The 15,371-nt window shown below is 38.7% G+C and overlaps 1 protein-coding gene across 3 annotated transcripts in view; it reads left to right on the top strand.

The window, feature by feature from the left end:
- The window catches only part of LOC122876003 (CUB and sushi domain-containing protein 1-like), a 491,774-nt gene that overhangs the window by 266,226 nt on the left and 210,177 nt on the right, over window positions 1-15,371 (top strand). For all 3 annotated transcript variants that reach the window (XM_044195800.1, XM_044195789.1, XM_044195805.1), the window contains 2 exons: window positions 9,110-9,304; window positions 11,305-11,512. In XM_044195800.1, the coding sequence (XP_044051735.1) occupies window positions 9,110-9,304; window positions 11,305-11,512 (403 nt within the window). The remainder of the gene's footprint in view (window positions 1-9,109; window positions 9,305-11,304; window positions 11,513-15,371) is intronic.

Raw genomic sequence — 15,371 nt, 5'->3', positions numbered from 1 at the left:
CTAGCTGTTTTAGGCCTGACCTCTGATGGAGACATGAAGTTTTTGATGTAGAAACTGTTCTAACTGAACAAAAACTCAGAAAGAAAGACCATGTCATAGAAATAGTGGGTGTAAGGAGTTTGCATTCAGAGAAACAAGAAACTGTCTTAGGTCTACAAATGCTGGTGTTGTTTTATGTGAACTGTAGGGTTATCATTTAAGTAGTGTCCTGCTATAGAATTATCTTGTTGTGGTTGTGTGACAATAATAGAGGGACACAAAATAGTGGTGCAGGAAAGGATCAAACAGAAAATAGGATACAACTGTCTATATACAAGGTTTCTGCAAGACACTGATAATTATTTATTAATAATTTAACGAAAGCCTTTATCAACACCTCGCTCATCCACCCCTTCCTGTCTCCCTCACTTCCTCATTCCTTCTGGCTCTAATCTTTTACTTCCGTCATCTTCATTTGTTCTTTCCTTCTTAACACAACTTGTCCTTCCCCTCCTTAACTCTTTCTCTGTCCTTCTACTTTCCATTCTTCTCTCCCTTTATCCTATTTTGCACGTTACTCTCAGATCCTAGGCATGCTCTCATCACCTTTCTGCCGTATTAAAATGTTGCCCTGGCCTAGAGTTGCCATAGCAACACACTCACCTCCCCTAAAGCTGTGAAGGGCCGGAAGGGACAAACACAACAGAGGAGCATCATCAGTCACTCGCAGTAGACACACACACACAAACACACACATAGGAATGCCCGTACAAACACTGAGAGAGTCTGCGTTTTTGTGTACCTAGCAGAAGCATTGCTAGAAGCTTCGTCTTAAACCATCATAAATTGACATTTTATCGAGTTTTTAAGCCAAGCTTTCTACGTTACACTGTTTTCCTGGCCATTGCTTTACCTATATGTTTTAATTTGGTAAAAGTTTTCAGTCATCGGACGTGGCTCTTAAGTGATTTTAAGCTGGCTGCAACTCAACATGGTTTACCGGAGTACCTCCACTGCTGCTAGCTTAGCTAGGTTTGTTTTTAGCCCGGCGGCTAGGCTAACCGGCCGCTTTTACCAAGGATTTTAAGCTTGTAGCACTTTTATGGACTTTATTGTGGACTTTAAGCTTTGAAGCACTCTCACGGACTAAATGATAGCCTGATGGCTGAGTGTGGATCTTGTCACCTTACTGTCTCAAAGCTGAAGAAAAGTATCGCCTGTCTGGAAGCCGAGCTCAGAGAAAAAGACAAGCTCATCCTGGAGTTCTCCACTGTTGCCTCGGTCCAGGCAAATCCACCTCTTTGACCTGCTCAACAGCACCGGAAAGCATGTTTTCATTTCAGGTCCAATTCCTACACTGGGTTGTGGAATTGGCCGTTTTAGCAGGATCCTCAACCTTCATACCTGGCTCCAGTCTGTCTGCACCACCCATGACATTGCTTTTATTCACAACTTTAACTTATTCTGGGATCGTTCTTCCTTGTTTGCACGAGATGGTCTTCACCCTTGTGAAGTGATCATAGTGCTGCTATCTGGAGCCCGGATCCCTCTAGTGCCACTTTTAACATTCCTGTGGTAATTTCGGATTGCTCCTTAATGTGAAACAGACACAGCAATAATAATAACTTAATAAAGATCCGGGCCAGAACCTTACCTCCAGTCTCAACCTCAAATCTGAAGCAGCACAGACTTTTTAAGATGTCTCTTCTCAATGTAAGATCCCTCTCTAACAAAACGTTTATTTTAAATGATTTTATCTCTTCTACTGATTTAGATTTTATGTTAAGTTAACTGAATCCTGGTTACATCCTGGTGATCACAGTCAGCTGGCTGAATTGTGCCCTCCTGATTATGACTGCTTTAGCTTTAGGGATTGTGGTCGAGGTGGGGGCCTTGTTACTGTCTATAGGAAGCATTTAAAGTGTAACCTCATAGCTTGCAATGATTTTTCCTCCTTTGAAGTGCTCATGTTTAAACTTGGTGGCCCCCTCCCGCCCCCCAAACCAGCTGGCTCCTTCTTGTTGGAACTCCCTGAGTTTTTATCCAGTCTTGTGTTAAATGATGATAGAATTCTTCTTTGTGGTGATTTTAATAATCATGTTGATGACTCTTCTAATGCCCTTGCTGCTGATTTTTTAAATATCACTAACTCTTTTAACTTTCAACAACATGTGTCTGGCCAAACTCATTCCCGTGGCCACAACTTAGACCTAGTATTTAGTCTGGGCCTGAAACCCCCATTTGTGGAAATCAGGGACATGTTTGTATCTGATCACCTATGCATTGTTTTTAACTGTGAATTAGGGGCTGCTAGAACTCTCTTATCCCGCTCTAAGTACACACGTATCCTTAATGAGCATAGTGCCTCAACATTATGTACACTGTTCAATTCTCCTGGCAGTGTGTTTCCCGATTCCTCCAACACCAACGATTTGGTTGATTATTTTAACTACCTGTGTTCTTCAACCTTAGATCTCATAGCTCCTCTGAAAAATAGACCAAACTCAAAGACTAGAAAACAGCCATGGTTAAATGACAGTATTCGAAGCTATAAAAAGAAATGCAGAAGAACAGAATGCAGATGGAAGAAACCAGGTCTCCAGGCCCACTTTGTGGCCATGAAAGAGTTTTTACGCCTTTATAATGGGATGGTGAAGGATGCAAGAACATGCCATTTCTCTGCACTTATTTCTGCACATCAGCACAACCCCAGATTTCTATTTAAGACTGTGGATCAGTTAGTTAACCCTGCCTCTCCTTGTGCCCCTGCTGATTGTGAAAAGTTTCTTTTGCACTTTGCTGGAAAGGTGGAGTTATTAAGATCTGATATCACCCCCAATCCTGCCTTTTTAGATGTGGATGACCCACTCAGGGATTCTTTGAGCAATTTTTCTCTTACTCTGCCTGAACTCGCAGACATCATGTCACCTATGAGAGTATCCACCAGCCCTCTGGACAAAATCCCAACTAGGTTTTTATTGGAAGTTACGGATTGTATTGCACCCCTTTTACAAATTATTTTTAACAGCTCGCTGTCTACTGGCTGCATCCCTGATTACTTTAAAACAGCTTGTGTCCAGCCAGTCCTAAAAACACTGGGCTTGATCCCACCCTCCTGGATAACTATTGCCCAATCTCCAAATTGCCTTTTATTTAGAAAATTCTCGATTCTCGAAAAACTTATATCTAAGCAGCTTCTTGCAGCTGTGGAAAACAATAATACCTTTGAAAAATTCCAATCTGGCTTTCGTCAACACCACAGCACTGAGACAGCCCTTCTCAAAGTCACCAATGACCTTTTAATGAATGCAGACGCAGGCATGTGTTCAATTCTTGTGCTGTTAGACCTAAGTGCTGCCTTTGACATAATTGATCATGGCATTCTTTTAGATAGACTGAGGCACTGGGTGGGCATATCTGGCACTGCACTAGACTGGTTCTCATCTTATCTGTCCAATAGGAAATTCTGTGTCAGCTTTAATAACTTCATGTCATCCTTTTCCCATATCAAGTACGGTGTGCCTCAAGGTTCAATTCTGGGACCAATACTGTTCTCCTTATACATGCTTCCTTTGGGAGATGTAATCTGCAGACAGTTAGTGTGCTGAGTTCTCTGCAGGACTGTCTGTCTGACATAAAAAATTGGATGTCGATAAATTTTCTTCAGCTCAACTCAAATATAACTGAAATCCTTGTTATTGGGCCCCACACATCACTAAACAAAAACTGCCATCTACTGGTAACCTGTCACAACATATCTGCAAGCCTGTTGCAAGAAATCTTGGTGTCCTGTTTGATAACAATTTATGTTTTGAGCAACATATCACTAAGCTTGTCCAATCATGTTTTTATCACCTCAGAAACATTGCAAAAATCCGTTTTAAAAATCTATTTTAAATCTTAGTGATGCAGAAACTGTTGTACATGCTTTTATCTCCTCACGCCTTGATTATTGTAACAGCCTGTTCACTTGTCTTAATCAAAAAACTTTGACACGACTGCAGACTGTACAAAACTCAGCTGCTAGGCTGTTAACCAGGACCAAAAAGTATGACCACATAACACCTGTTTTAGCCTCTTTACATTGGCTCCCTGTTTGTTTTAGGATTGATTTTAAGATCTTGTTGATTACTTTTAAGGCTCTTCATGGCCTGGCTCCAGACTATATTTTAGACCTTGTAATCCCTTATGAACCTTCACGTAGTTTGAGATCTTCGGGTAGGGGTCTCCTGTCTGTTCCTGAGTCCAGGATGAAAACTAAGGGGTACGGAGCTTTTGCTATCAGGGCCCCGAGGCTCTGGAACAACTTGCCTGAAGAAATTAGGTTTTCTGAGTCAGTGTCTTCGTTTAAGTCTCTTCTCAAAACACATTTTTATATGAAAGGATATCCTAATTTTACCTGAACTGGCTGTTTATTTTATTGTTTATTTTATTGTTTTTGTGTATTATATGTATTTTATTTCTTTATATTTCGTCATTCACTGTGGTATTTTATTTCTCTTGTTGTGAAGCACTTTGTTCTTTGTTTTGATAAGTGCTCTATAAATAAAGTTGTATTATTATATATTTATTATTATATTATACATAGGGTTTAAGACACAAACAAACACACACTCAAGTAGAAAGTTGCTCCATCAATGATGGCTGGTGCAAATGGAAAAAGCACTTCTGGCTGGGAAGCCAGTGCGGGATCACACTCTCATGGCTGCTCCAGCAACTCTTTCTGTACAGTTGAGCTTTCCTTGCTACCACATGTATCAAAGGAATCACATGGCAGTCTACACCCTCACTATGACAACAGTGGAAGTTGCTGCAACAGGGGTGCAGTGCAAGGGAATTGGCCATCCCAAATTGGGTAAAAGAAAAAAAATATAAGTATATTTTTGAAATAATTATAATTACATAATTATAATTAACTTTCAAGACAGACAGTGCCTGTATAGGGTACCACCCTAGCAACAAGCTTTTGATTCCAAAAGACACAATGTTGTACCTTTGTATTTGTACAGTGTTCCCTTTTTTCAGTGAGAATTTTGGATGTTGTACGCCTGTGTTTGTAACATTTCATTCCCACAAAATCAGCTTTAATGAGATAATGAGAAGCCTGCATTGTCCTCAGGCTATGTGCTCATGGAGAGCGCTAACAATTCCCAACACACATATGACCATGTTTTGTGTTGTGATTGGTACAGAATTATAATGCACCCTTATAATTTTGTGAAATAACCCCAAATGACCTCAACTTGCAAATGGTTAGAATAAATACAATTAAAAACAAAGGAGTCATTCAGTATTAAGTAATCAAAATAATTATGCTACTGAATACAACTACAAGCAGCTTATTTAAACTTTCCCAGGCATGAGGTTACAGGTAAACAAGGTTGTATGATTCAAAACTAACTAAAAAAAAGTATTGTGCACACAGCCAGTATTATTCTCTTATTAACATTGTAAATATGTTGCAGTAACCCAAAATAATACTGATTATTGATGGCAACTTAAAACAAGCTATTTGTCATTTGTAATCTGAATTTGTAGTGAAGACAACTCACTTTCTGTCTTATGGATATTACTCTAAACATTTTAGACAAGGGGTCAACAATTTGGTTCAGCCAAGAGACTTTTTCCAGCACTACTCACTGAAAGCTAATGCAGTTTGGAGTCGAGACAAAAGCCTCTACGTTAATTAATTTGGCTTTGAATATTATTTTGAAAAATGTATGGAAATACAGTAAACAGCTAGATCTATTAAGGTTGATGTTTGAAATATTCTTGCCATAGAATGAGTGCAAGTCCTGGCCTGCGTCTTAACCCCTGCTTAGACCTGTAGCCCCTGCACTATACCTAGAGGAATCTGACATTATCTGTCTAACCAGTTCATTAGGTACACAGAAGTACAGTGGTGTGCAAAACTGTTTGCCCCCTTCCTGATTTCTTATTTGTTTGCATGTTTGTCACACTTAAATGTTTCAGATCATCAAACAAATGTAATTATTAGTCAAAGATAACACAAGTAAACACAAAATGCAGTTTTTAAATTAAGGTTGTTAATATTAAGGGAAAACAAAATCCAAACCTAGTCAAAGTCCTGACATGAATCCTATTGAGATGCTGTGGCATGACCTTAAAAAGGCAGTTCATGCTTGAAAACCCTCCAATGTGGCTGAATTACAACAATTCTGCAAAGATGAGTGGGCCAAACTTCCTCCACAGCACTGTAAAAGACTTATTATAAGTTATCGCAAACGCTTGATTGCAGTTGTTGCTGCTAAGGATGGCCCAACCAGTTATTAGGTTTAGGGGGCAATCACTTTTCACACAGGGCCATGTAGGTTTGGATTCTCTTTTCCCTTAATATTAACAACCTTCATTTAAAAACTGCATTTTGTGTTTACTTGTGTTGTCTTTGACTAATATTTAAATTTGATTGATGATCTGAAACATTTAAGTGTGACAAACATGCAAAAAAATAAGAAATCAGGAAGGGGGCAAGCACTTTGGCACACCACTGTATGTTACTTTTATTTGGCAGTGCCATTCAGCAATGTGTCTTCTTTGCATTAAAACTGTTGCTGTTAGAAAATATCTCATCATTATGTTGTAAGATACAAATCTCTTTCTGGTTAAATAAAACAGAGGAATTAAATGTACTCTTGAATTAAAATGATGCATGGTAATACTGATTAGAATTTTACTTAATAATAATTAAATATTACAGAGGTGAACAAAATGTATTATCAAAAATATCTTATTCCTTTAAATACAGTCATAAAGCCATCACTAACAGTATACATGTATAGCAATATAAAATCCTCTTCAAGTAGGCGATGTCAGCTATTAGATCTTGTCAAAGTGAAGCTACAGTGTTCACCACTTCATACATACTGTATCTCACATTCATCCTCACATTAGCACTGCAGGTAATCCACTGTTTTGCACATTGTACCAAAAGAGTAGGTTGTGATTCAAAAGTCTAATCTCAGCAAACCAGACAATATCATTAGATGACTGAGAAGAGAATATAACTGTATTCCCAAAATTTAAATGGTTTCTCAAAAATACAGCTGCTGTTAAGTATGAGATTAGCTGGATACTGACAATACTTGTGAACACTTTTTCCTTCCAAAATACCCCTTGATCCTTTCAGACAGTCTAAATGAGGGAATACCTTTGTGCACCAAGATGGCTTGTTAAAACATGCCAGCCTGGCAGACACAGGAGTGTACAGTCATAGTCAAGTGTGACTAATGACACATGATTCTTTTCATTCTCTCTTCTTTTCACTGCTTCTTTCCCTCCTGCCCATCCTTCAGACAGTGCTTTAGTTTGGGTTTTGAATTTGGTTGTGTGGCTCACCTTGTTAAAACAAAGCAGGCAGCATGTTTGCATAGAGGATGGCATGGTCAGCTGAGTGTGAGTAACTCGCCTCTGATGCATGACTTCATACAATCCAAATAATGAGTCAATTAGAGTAAATTATACATGTTTAGGGCCCACTGCAATTAGTTCACCTCTCTCTTTTCCTGTCTAACTGGAGTCTCTGTCTCTCCCCTTTCCTGCCTCCTCTTCATCCCCTCCTCTCCCTCTCTCCCTTCCTCCATCATTCTGTCTCTAGTTTTTCCCCCTCTTCTTCCTCCTCTCTCCTGTCTTTCTGTCTGTCTGTTCATCTTCCATTCTTCTTTGTTCTCCTCTTCCTCTCCCTCTTTGTCTTCCTCCCAACCCCACCCCTTCCTGTTTCTCTCTGTCCTAGTTCTCAGGGTCTCTTGGTGAAGCTTTGTCTAATTACCATGCTAGCGTTTAATTGGAACAGCGTACACAAACACAAGGATTGACTTACTGAATACCCCTTACATGTAGACACACTGCACTGTGCATGCACATGCGCGCGCACACACACACACACACAACAAAAACTAGGCATTTGGATAAACATTACATGCACACATTACACACCCAGCAAGTTAATATGCTCTAGTTATACAAATACACATAAAATACAGCATACACCAGGGTTAGATACTGTGGAGTTCATCCAGGTTGTACTACAGCCACTGTGCTGATGCCCCTTCTGTAGAGCTAAGGCATGTTGGCTATAGTTATACATTGATTTTGGCCTAGTTATACTATGAGCTGCCTGTAGCTGATTCCACTGTAGAGCCGTGTCATCTAAGAACTGTCAGCACATTCACATTGTCACTTTTCGTAATCGTCATGTTCTCGGAACGTATGAGACATACTGGTTTTGCACTGCCTGTGGGAAGATTGAACATGTAAGAGTTCGTCCATTCTTGATTGAAAGCTCTGTCTCCGCTGTCTACTTTTCTCTTTTTAGAGCACGCCATGTGAAATTATTTCTCCGACTAGTTTCGTCTCTATTCTCCCTGTGTGTGTACCTCACTCACTGACTTGCGGGCCGCTAAGCCAGTGCCGTAAAGGCTAGAAAAGCTGCGCTGGTTAAAATAGAAATGCTCCATCAAAATTTTATAATTATCTCCCATAAGGCCATCCCCCCTGTTAAAAATTAACAAATTACCTAATGGTAGTGACTAAAATATTATATTATGAGATATATTTGACGTATTTAGTTTCATGCAAATCACCACATTTAAGAGATATTGTTGAAATTTTTGTCAAAATGTATGTCCTATATCAGTGGTTCCAAGTGGTTCAGGACACCCAACAAGGGGTCTCAAGATAAATCTGAGGGGTCACAAGATGATTAACTGCTGAAGAAAGAAGAAAAACAAAATATAAATTTCTTTCTTTGTTTTTTCTTACGAAATACTGGATAGTTTTACCTCTTCAGGCAAGTAAAAATAAAGCTGAAAAGACTCTTTGACTGAACGTACTTTTAGCTCATGACTTATGCGACCAGTGACCAGTCACAAATAGACATTTATTTCATTTTAAGATGTCACAAGCCAAAAAGGTTGGTAAATCCTATAAATGTGATATCTGTGTTGATGTCTATTGTTGAGCTGTTGCTGGCTGCTTGGCTCTTCTTTGTTGGTTGATTGATTCATTTGGTTGTTTTTGGTTTTATTTTTTGTAGTGATCAAATGGTTATTTTTTTATTTTAGATAAGATATAATCAAAAACATTTTTTCCTGTTTTCTTCTCTGTGTTTCAGTCCTACCCAGCCATACATGTGGCACCCCTGGCCTCATTCCAAATGGAGTCATTCATGGCTTGCGGTACAACATGGGAGACAAGATCCGATACAGCTGTGACTCAGGTTTTGTATTGGAAGGACACAGTATCCTCACGTGTATTGTATCACCTGGCAGTGGAGCACAGTGGGACTTCCCATCACCATTTTGTAGAGGTAAGATGTTTGTTTGTTTGTTTGTTTCTTCCTTTTTCGATTAATTGGTGTTTCTGTAATATGTTTTTAATAAAAAGACTTGTGAAATTGGTTTAAAACCATTATTTCTATGTCAGCCATTTGGACCTCCTCTTTTTCTTAAAATAGATCATAAAAGTACATGCATGTCATACTTTAACTCATATAACAACTTGCACAGACTCATGTCCCAAAACAATTAGCCACCACTGTTAGCTCATAAGTGAAATGTATTTCTAGAAATGCCTAGTGCCAACTAACAGGAAAAGTAAAATAAAACATGAGAAAAAAAAACCCAAAACACCCAATTGCTGAGGTTGTGAGAATTGAACAACCTTAACTTGAGGTCACAGGCTGGAGGAAGATGAGAAGCCCCGGTGTATTGATTACTTTTAAAGCACAGCGAGGTCTGACTCAAATTACGTAGCAAACTATTGTATGAACCAGATGGAGCCCAAAATCCTCAAGCAAAGCCCCTCTAATGGATCATTAGCAGCGCATATGCGTAGGAATATGGAAGTTCGATGGTTGAGAAAATATAGTGCCAAAGGAAAATTTTACTTTTATAGCGTATACTTAGACTGACATTGATTTTTTTTAGGTCAAACTTTTTTTGGCAGTTAAACTACTTATTACTGTTGATCCCCATTCACAACAATACCGAGCTGAGTGTCTGTGGCGGAGCAGCTGCCTGCTTCTCCAAACTGGCTGCATGCCGACTCCCATCTACTGTAGGTAATACACTGACTATCAATAAGTACCTCATACAACCCCACTTCAAAAAACTATCCCTTTAACCTGCTTTACAGTGGAATTCAAATGCAAATAGGCAAAACAGTGCCCCCAGTCTTTACATTTGCATTTACCTGTCACCACACTCTTTTGGAGTCAACATGAAAATATAATCTGTCAGTGCTCTCATCAAGTCAGGTCTTCAGTTAGGATGTCACTTGCTTGAACATCTGCTGCTTTGCTCATGTTCGTAGTCCGCTTGTGGTAGAAAGGCGAGAAGACGGCCAGGCTTCACTGACTACTGGATTACTGTACAAAAACACAACTTTATAACTGTATTCAGTGATTTTGGTGAAACTAGCGATATGGGGCACAGAATTTGATTAATTTACATTACATTATTAATTATCAGTCCACAAATGAGACAAGAATTAGGTTTGAAAAACAATAGACGCCACAGTGTTTCTGGGGTCTGAGCCTTACAGATTACTGTACAAAACCACACAACTTTTATAACTTTATTCACTGATTTTGGTAAAACTGGATGGTGATGATGATGATAATACTTAATTGTCAGATCGAGTCAAAAATATTTTTTGCATCACAGCAACTCTATTTGCAACATCACAGAGATCATATTTTATGGAGAAAATATTTTCTGGTTTTCCCTCTGATGTCCTCCGGCTGCTTTGACTCAACTCTCTGTGATTTACGGAGTTTCCTGATGGACAGATAGCTTTACTTGTTTCTAAGTAACCGCTAACTGCTGCTTAACTAGTTAGAGGTCCTACTAGCTGACTCCTATTTGCCCGACCTGGGAGTTCATAGCACCGGCTGAGTGATGTGGTTTACACCGTTAGCACAGGAGCTTTGGACCACTGAGAGGACGATGTTTTCAGGGCCGACATGGAATACAGTACAGAGGTGATTTACAGTGGCTCCAACCACGACTTGAACGAAGACACAGTAACGTTACCAAGGTGCTTTTCTAGCCGGATTTTACTCCTGACCCCGCCGGCCCGCTCAGACCTCTGGAGGTGGGCACTGACTGATGCCTGACCTCTTTATCTTTATTTTTCTGAAATGCATTACCTACCGTAGCTTTAAACTAATAAAACAGATTAAACTATTAGATAAATAAAAGACAATAATAAATAAACTAGAAAATTACGTATGAAAAATCTTGTGTATGTTGGATAGTTGCTATTTCTTCTCATTCTTTGTCTTTCTACCTCTCTGTGTCTCTCCAGCGGAGGGAGCATGTGGCGGTACATTAAGAGGAACTGCAGGTTCAATAACCAGCCCTGGATACCCTGCAGAGTATGACAACAACCTGGACTGTACGTGGTCAATCCTCTCTGAACCCGGGGACACTATAGCTCTCGTCTTCAATGACTTCTTATTAGAGGACAAATATGACTTCCTGGAAATCAGCGGGACAGAAGCACCAAGCATATGGTGAGATACATTTCATACACAGACCAGAATGTTGAGTAGATATGTTGGAGGGTACTCAAGTCTTTGTGAGAATCAGCAGGAATGATGTGTCATGTGCCAAGTGGGATGATAATGAAAGCAGACATACACACATACACACAATCACCACTGACATTTAAGAGGTGAGTGGCATAGACATATCTTTTGTGTTTTAGATCTAGAGGATATCAATCAATCACACACAAATAAAATGGACACCATAGCCTTGTTCTCTAAATTAGGTGAGGACACAATATACTACTTTCCAAGAATTAGCAGCCTAAAGGCTTTATTTTTCTGTTAGCTGACTTAGAGAACAGTTGTTGTTTTCACTGCAATTTCCTCTAACTTGTATACTTTCAAGGGGGGCATTTAATATTAAAAGAAAACTAATGATGTTGTTGGAGAGGACAGATACAATATTGATTGATTAGCTGTACAGGAGTCCTGTTGGTCTTCCTGATTTATTCAGATCCCACTGGGAAGGTGATAAATTGTTGTTTTCACTCCCATTTTCTGTGGCTGCATTTGAAAATTGGCACTCTGTTGTACCAGAACACACTTTGTTTTTTAAATTTAGAGTGCCGTTGTAATTCACATTGGTTTGTTCAGAATATCACACATCTCCACTGAATGCTTAGATGCATTTTGCAGGGGTGGAGGCAGCCTAATGGTTAAGCATGCAGGGTTGCCACTGGTTCAAGTCGCTAGAACTGCTGGGAAAATCTAGAGAGGGGAAAGTGAAATAAGAGTTTAGCCTCCCTCAGTAATAACAACGGAGATGCCTGTGAACCAGGTCTGCTTAGAAATCGACAGTCGGAGACTGTCATTCTGGGTTTCAGTATGCGTCATATATTTGTGAAGCAGCGTATGGCTGAAAAAGAAAAGACATACACTACCGCTCAAAAGTTTGGAGTCACCTGTTATATTAATTCTCAGTAACTAATTCTCTGTGCAATTGGGCTCTAAATATTTTGGGAACCCGTTTTTCTTTGGGCCATCTGCAGTCTACTCAGTGGTTAGATTGAATAGGTTTAAACTGTGATTTGTCAGTCCATAGTATGTTTAGCTGCTATTCCGTGATCAATTCCAACAGTGCTAACCCCAGACTAACCTACTATTTCTATTTTGAAGTTTTAATAATAGCTTTGCTAAAGCAACACACCTGTTAATTCCAGCTTGTTTGGGCATTATTGTGCAGCTGACACTGAAACAGGAACCTGTTTCTATTAAAATCTGCACAGATTTGAATGCTAAGCTTCCAATTTCTTTTACCAATGACTGCTGATTTTTTATATTTCTTATATTTAACTGTTGCTCAGAGGTATCTTCGTCTCTTTCTGCCCTTTCACTTGTCTGTCTGGTTGAACCATTGTACAGCGTTTTGTTCTCCATGTACAAAACATTACTTTTTTTGCAAACACTTCATACAAAATAACATCTATTTGTAAAGATTACTTCCTACAATCTAAAAGCATGAAAGACCATTCAAAAATATAGAGTATTCCTCTCAGCCATCTCACTCTACCGAATTAAGCTTTTGTGGCAGGCGACATTTAGGAAATTAAAAAATGCTGTCATTTCCCCCATCTATATAAACCTTTGTTACACCACGTTTTATGTCTGCTTTTGAAGTAAGAGGAGCTATTCTGTTTAACTGAAAAGAAATATTTTTATTTATAAAAACAATTAAATCAATTTATAAATCTCTTTGCTAGTTGTTGCCACATGAAATGATTTGTTTTCTCTAAAATGCAGAATCATTTAGAACATGTCTCTGTAATCCTTTGTTTAAAAAATAAAATGCATTCACTTTTTTTATGCCTGTTTTATCACTGCGTCTCAAAGCATCTACAAACACAAGGTGACATGGCATTTTCAATTCAGTAAATACAAATGTCTATGCAACCAGGTATGTTTATTTCTGGGAGATAATGAGATGAGGCAATGTTGTGTAACAGCAGCAATACAAGTTTGGAATCATAATCTTTATTAATCTTTTCTAACTGTAAATATGATTCCTAAAAATGCATTTATAGATTACCATGCCCTGCAGAAACTGTCTGTTACCCATTTTCACATTCTCCTGACTTCCAACTGATCGATGACATTGTCTTCCATGTGTTGAAAATTGTTAATGACTGTGACGCAACTGGCAGAAGAATAGAATGGATACGTCAACAGATATATAAGTTGAGGGAAGGAGGCAGAGAGGATAGCACTAAATGGAAACAAAAGGAATGGAGAATAATTGCACGTTTACTCCTGTCACCAGCAGAGCAGTACACATCAACCATGGCATTCTCATGATACCGTTTGTGTGTGTGTGTGTGTGTGTGTGTGTGTGTGTGTGTGTGTGTGTGTGTGTGTGTGTGTCTGTGTGTGTCTGTGTAAGGTCTTAAGTGGCCCTCTGACTGTGAGCTGTTGATCGTTTCTCTAGGCTGTGACAGATTACACACACTCAAGTGCGCACACACATACACACATAGCTTGTCTCTGACAGTATAACATTCAAGGACCACTGTCAACCCACCCTCTGCAATGCAGGGGGAAGATAGGGAATGTACTGGAGAACACACCCAACAGTTTGTCACATGGAAAATGGTGGCTGCAACAGCTGAAGCCTTTTGATGTGACCATTCTGATTTCAAAAGATTGGTCCCAACATCCCTAAGCATTCACATTATATGGGCAACTAAATAAAAACCCTACTACTACTGTAGGTTAGCAGTACTGCACTCTAGAAGGATGTGATTTGGCAATGTTTTTGCCACAATAGCCTGTGAAATTATGCACCACTACAAACATGGTTTTGATTACAAAACATGCCAGTCGTAGAAATGAATTTCTGTGCATAAAATAAAATAATTAATAAAAATTATAGATACAGATACACACCTTGTGTTGTGCTGGATGATTCATTAAAATATAATTTCAAGGTAAAATGTTGGCACATAGACACTACAGTAATAATAATAATTATATTTGTGTATGAGAATGATAATTTACATCTCCAAACTAAAATATACTTATTATATAAGTATAATAAGTATAAGCAATAATATATATAATTATTACTGGTATTTTGTATATTATACTAAGTTTACAAACAAAGTGAACTAATACCTTTAATATTCACTATTACATAACAATAACAGTATTATGTGTGATGAATTGTTTTTTGTGTGTTTGTTTGCATTTTTTGCTTTTATTATTTAGGTTACAGTGGTAAAACATAGAGCGAGAGAGTGGGGGTATACAACAAAGGTCCCAAATTCGAATCGAACCAGTAATGTTTCAGTTATATGGGTTGCATCTAAAACAATATAATTACATAAAAATAAACTTAAATGGGCTTCTGCCATGTACAATCTAATACAATCCTAAATATTTTTCTCCAGAGGTGGGATTAAGAGATGATTGACATTTTCACTGAGGCATGTGGGCAGGTCATTCTGAAAATAACTGACACCTGACAGGACCACTGTGATGGGTTCTTCCTGTTTACCGAGAGCTTTCTCTGATTGGCTGTCCCAAAAGCAATTTCCTGTTTCATGTTCCTGTCTGCTAGCTGGCAGTTGGAATGTCAGGTTGACTAGCTGTTACATATACACACATACCCACAAACACTGGTACACACACACACACACAAACACACACAAGTAATTGTGCCTGGACTATTCTACTTTTTATTTAACTGGACAAAGTCAATTATTTGATTCCAGTTTTTCACAATAGAATTGTGGTTATATCATGTAATTTCTTTCTTGAGACGGAAATTTTATTTCTGCAGACAATTGTTATTGTATCCTGCTTTTAGACCACTAAACTTTCATAACAT

Source organism: Siniperca chuatsi, linkage group LG1, assembly GCF_020085105.1.
Source record: "Siniperca chuatsi isolate FFG_IHB_CAS linkage group LG1, ASM2008510v1, whole genome shotgun sequence".
In the NCBI taxonomy this organism is placed as follows: domain Eukaryota; kingdom Metazoa; phylum Chordata; class Actinopteri; order Centrarchiformes; family Sinipercidae; genus Siniperca; species Siniperca chuatsi.
The sequence above is the reverse complement of the archived record's forward strand: the minus strand, read 5'-3'. Positions and strand labels throughout refer to the sequence as shown.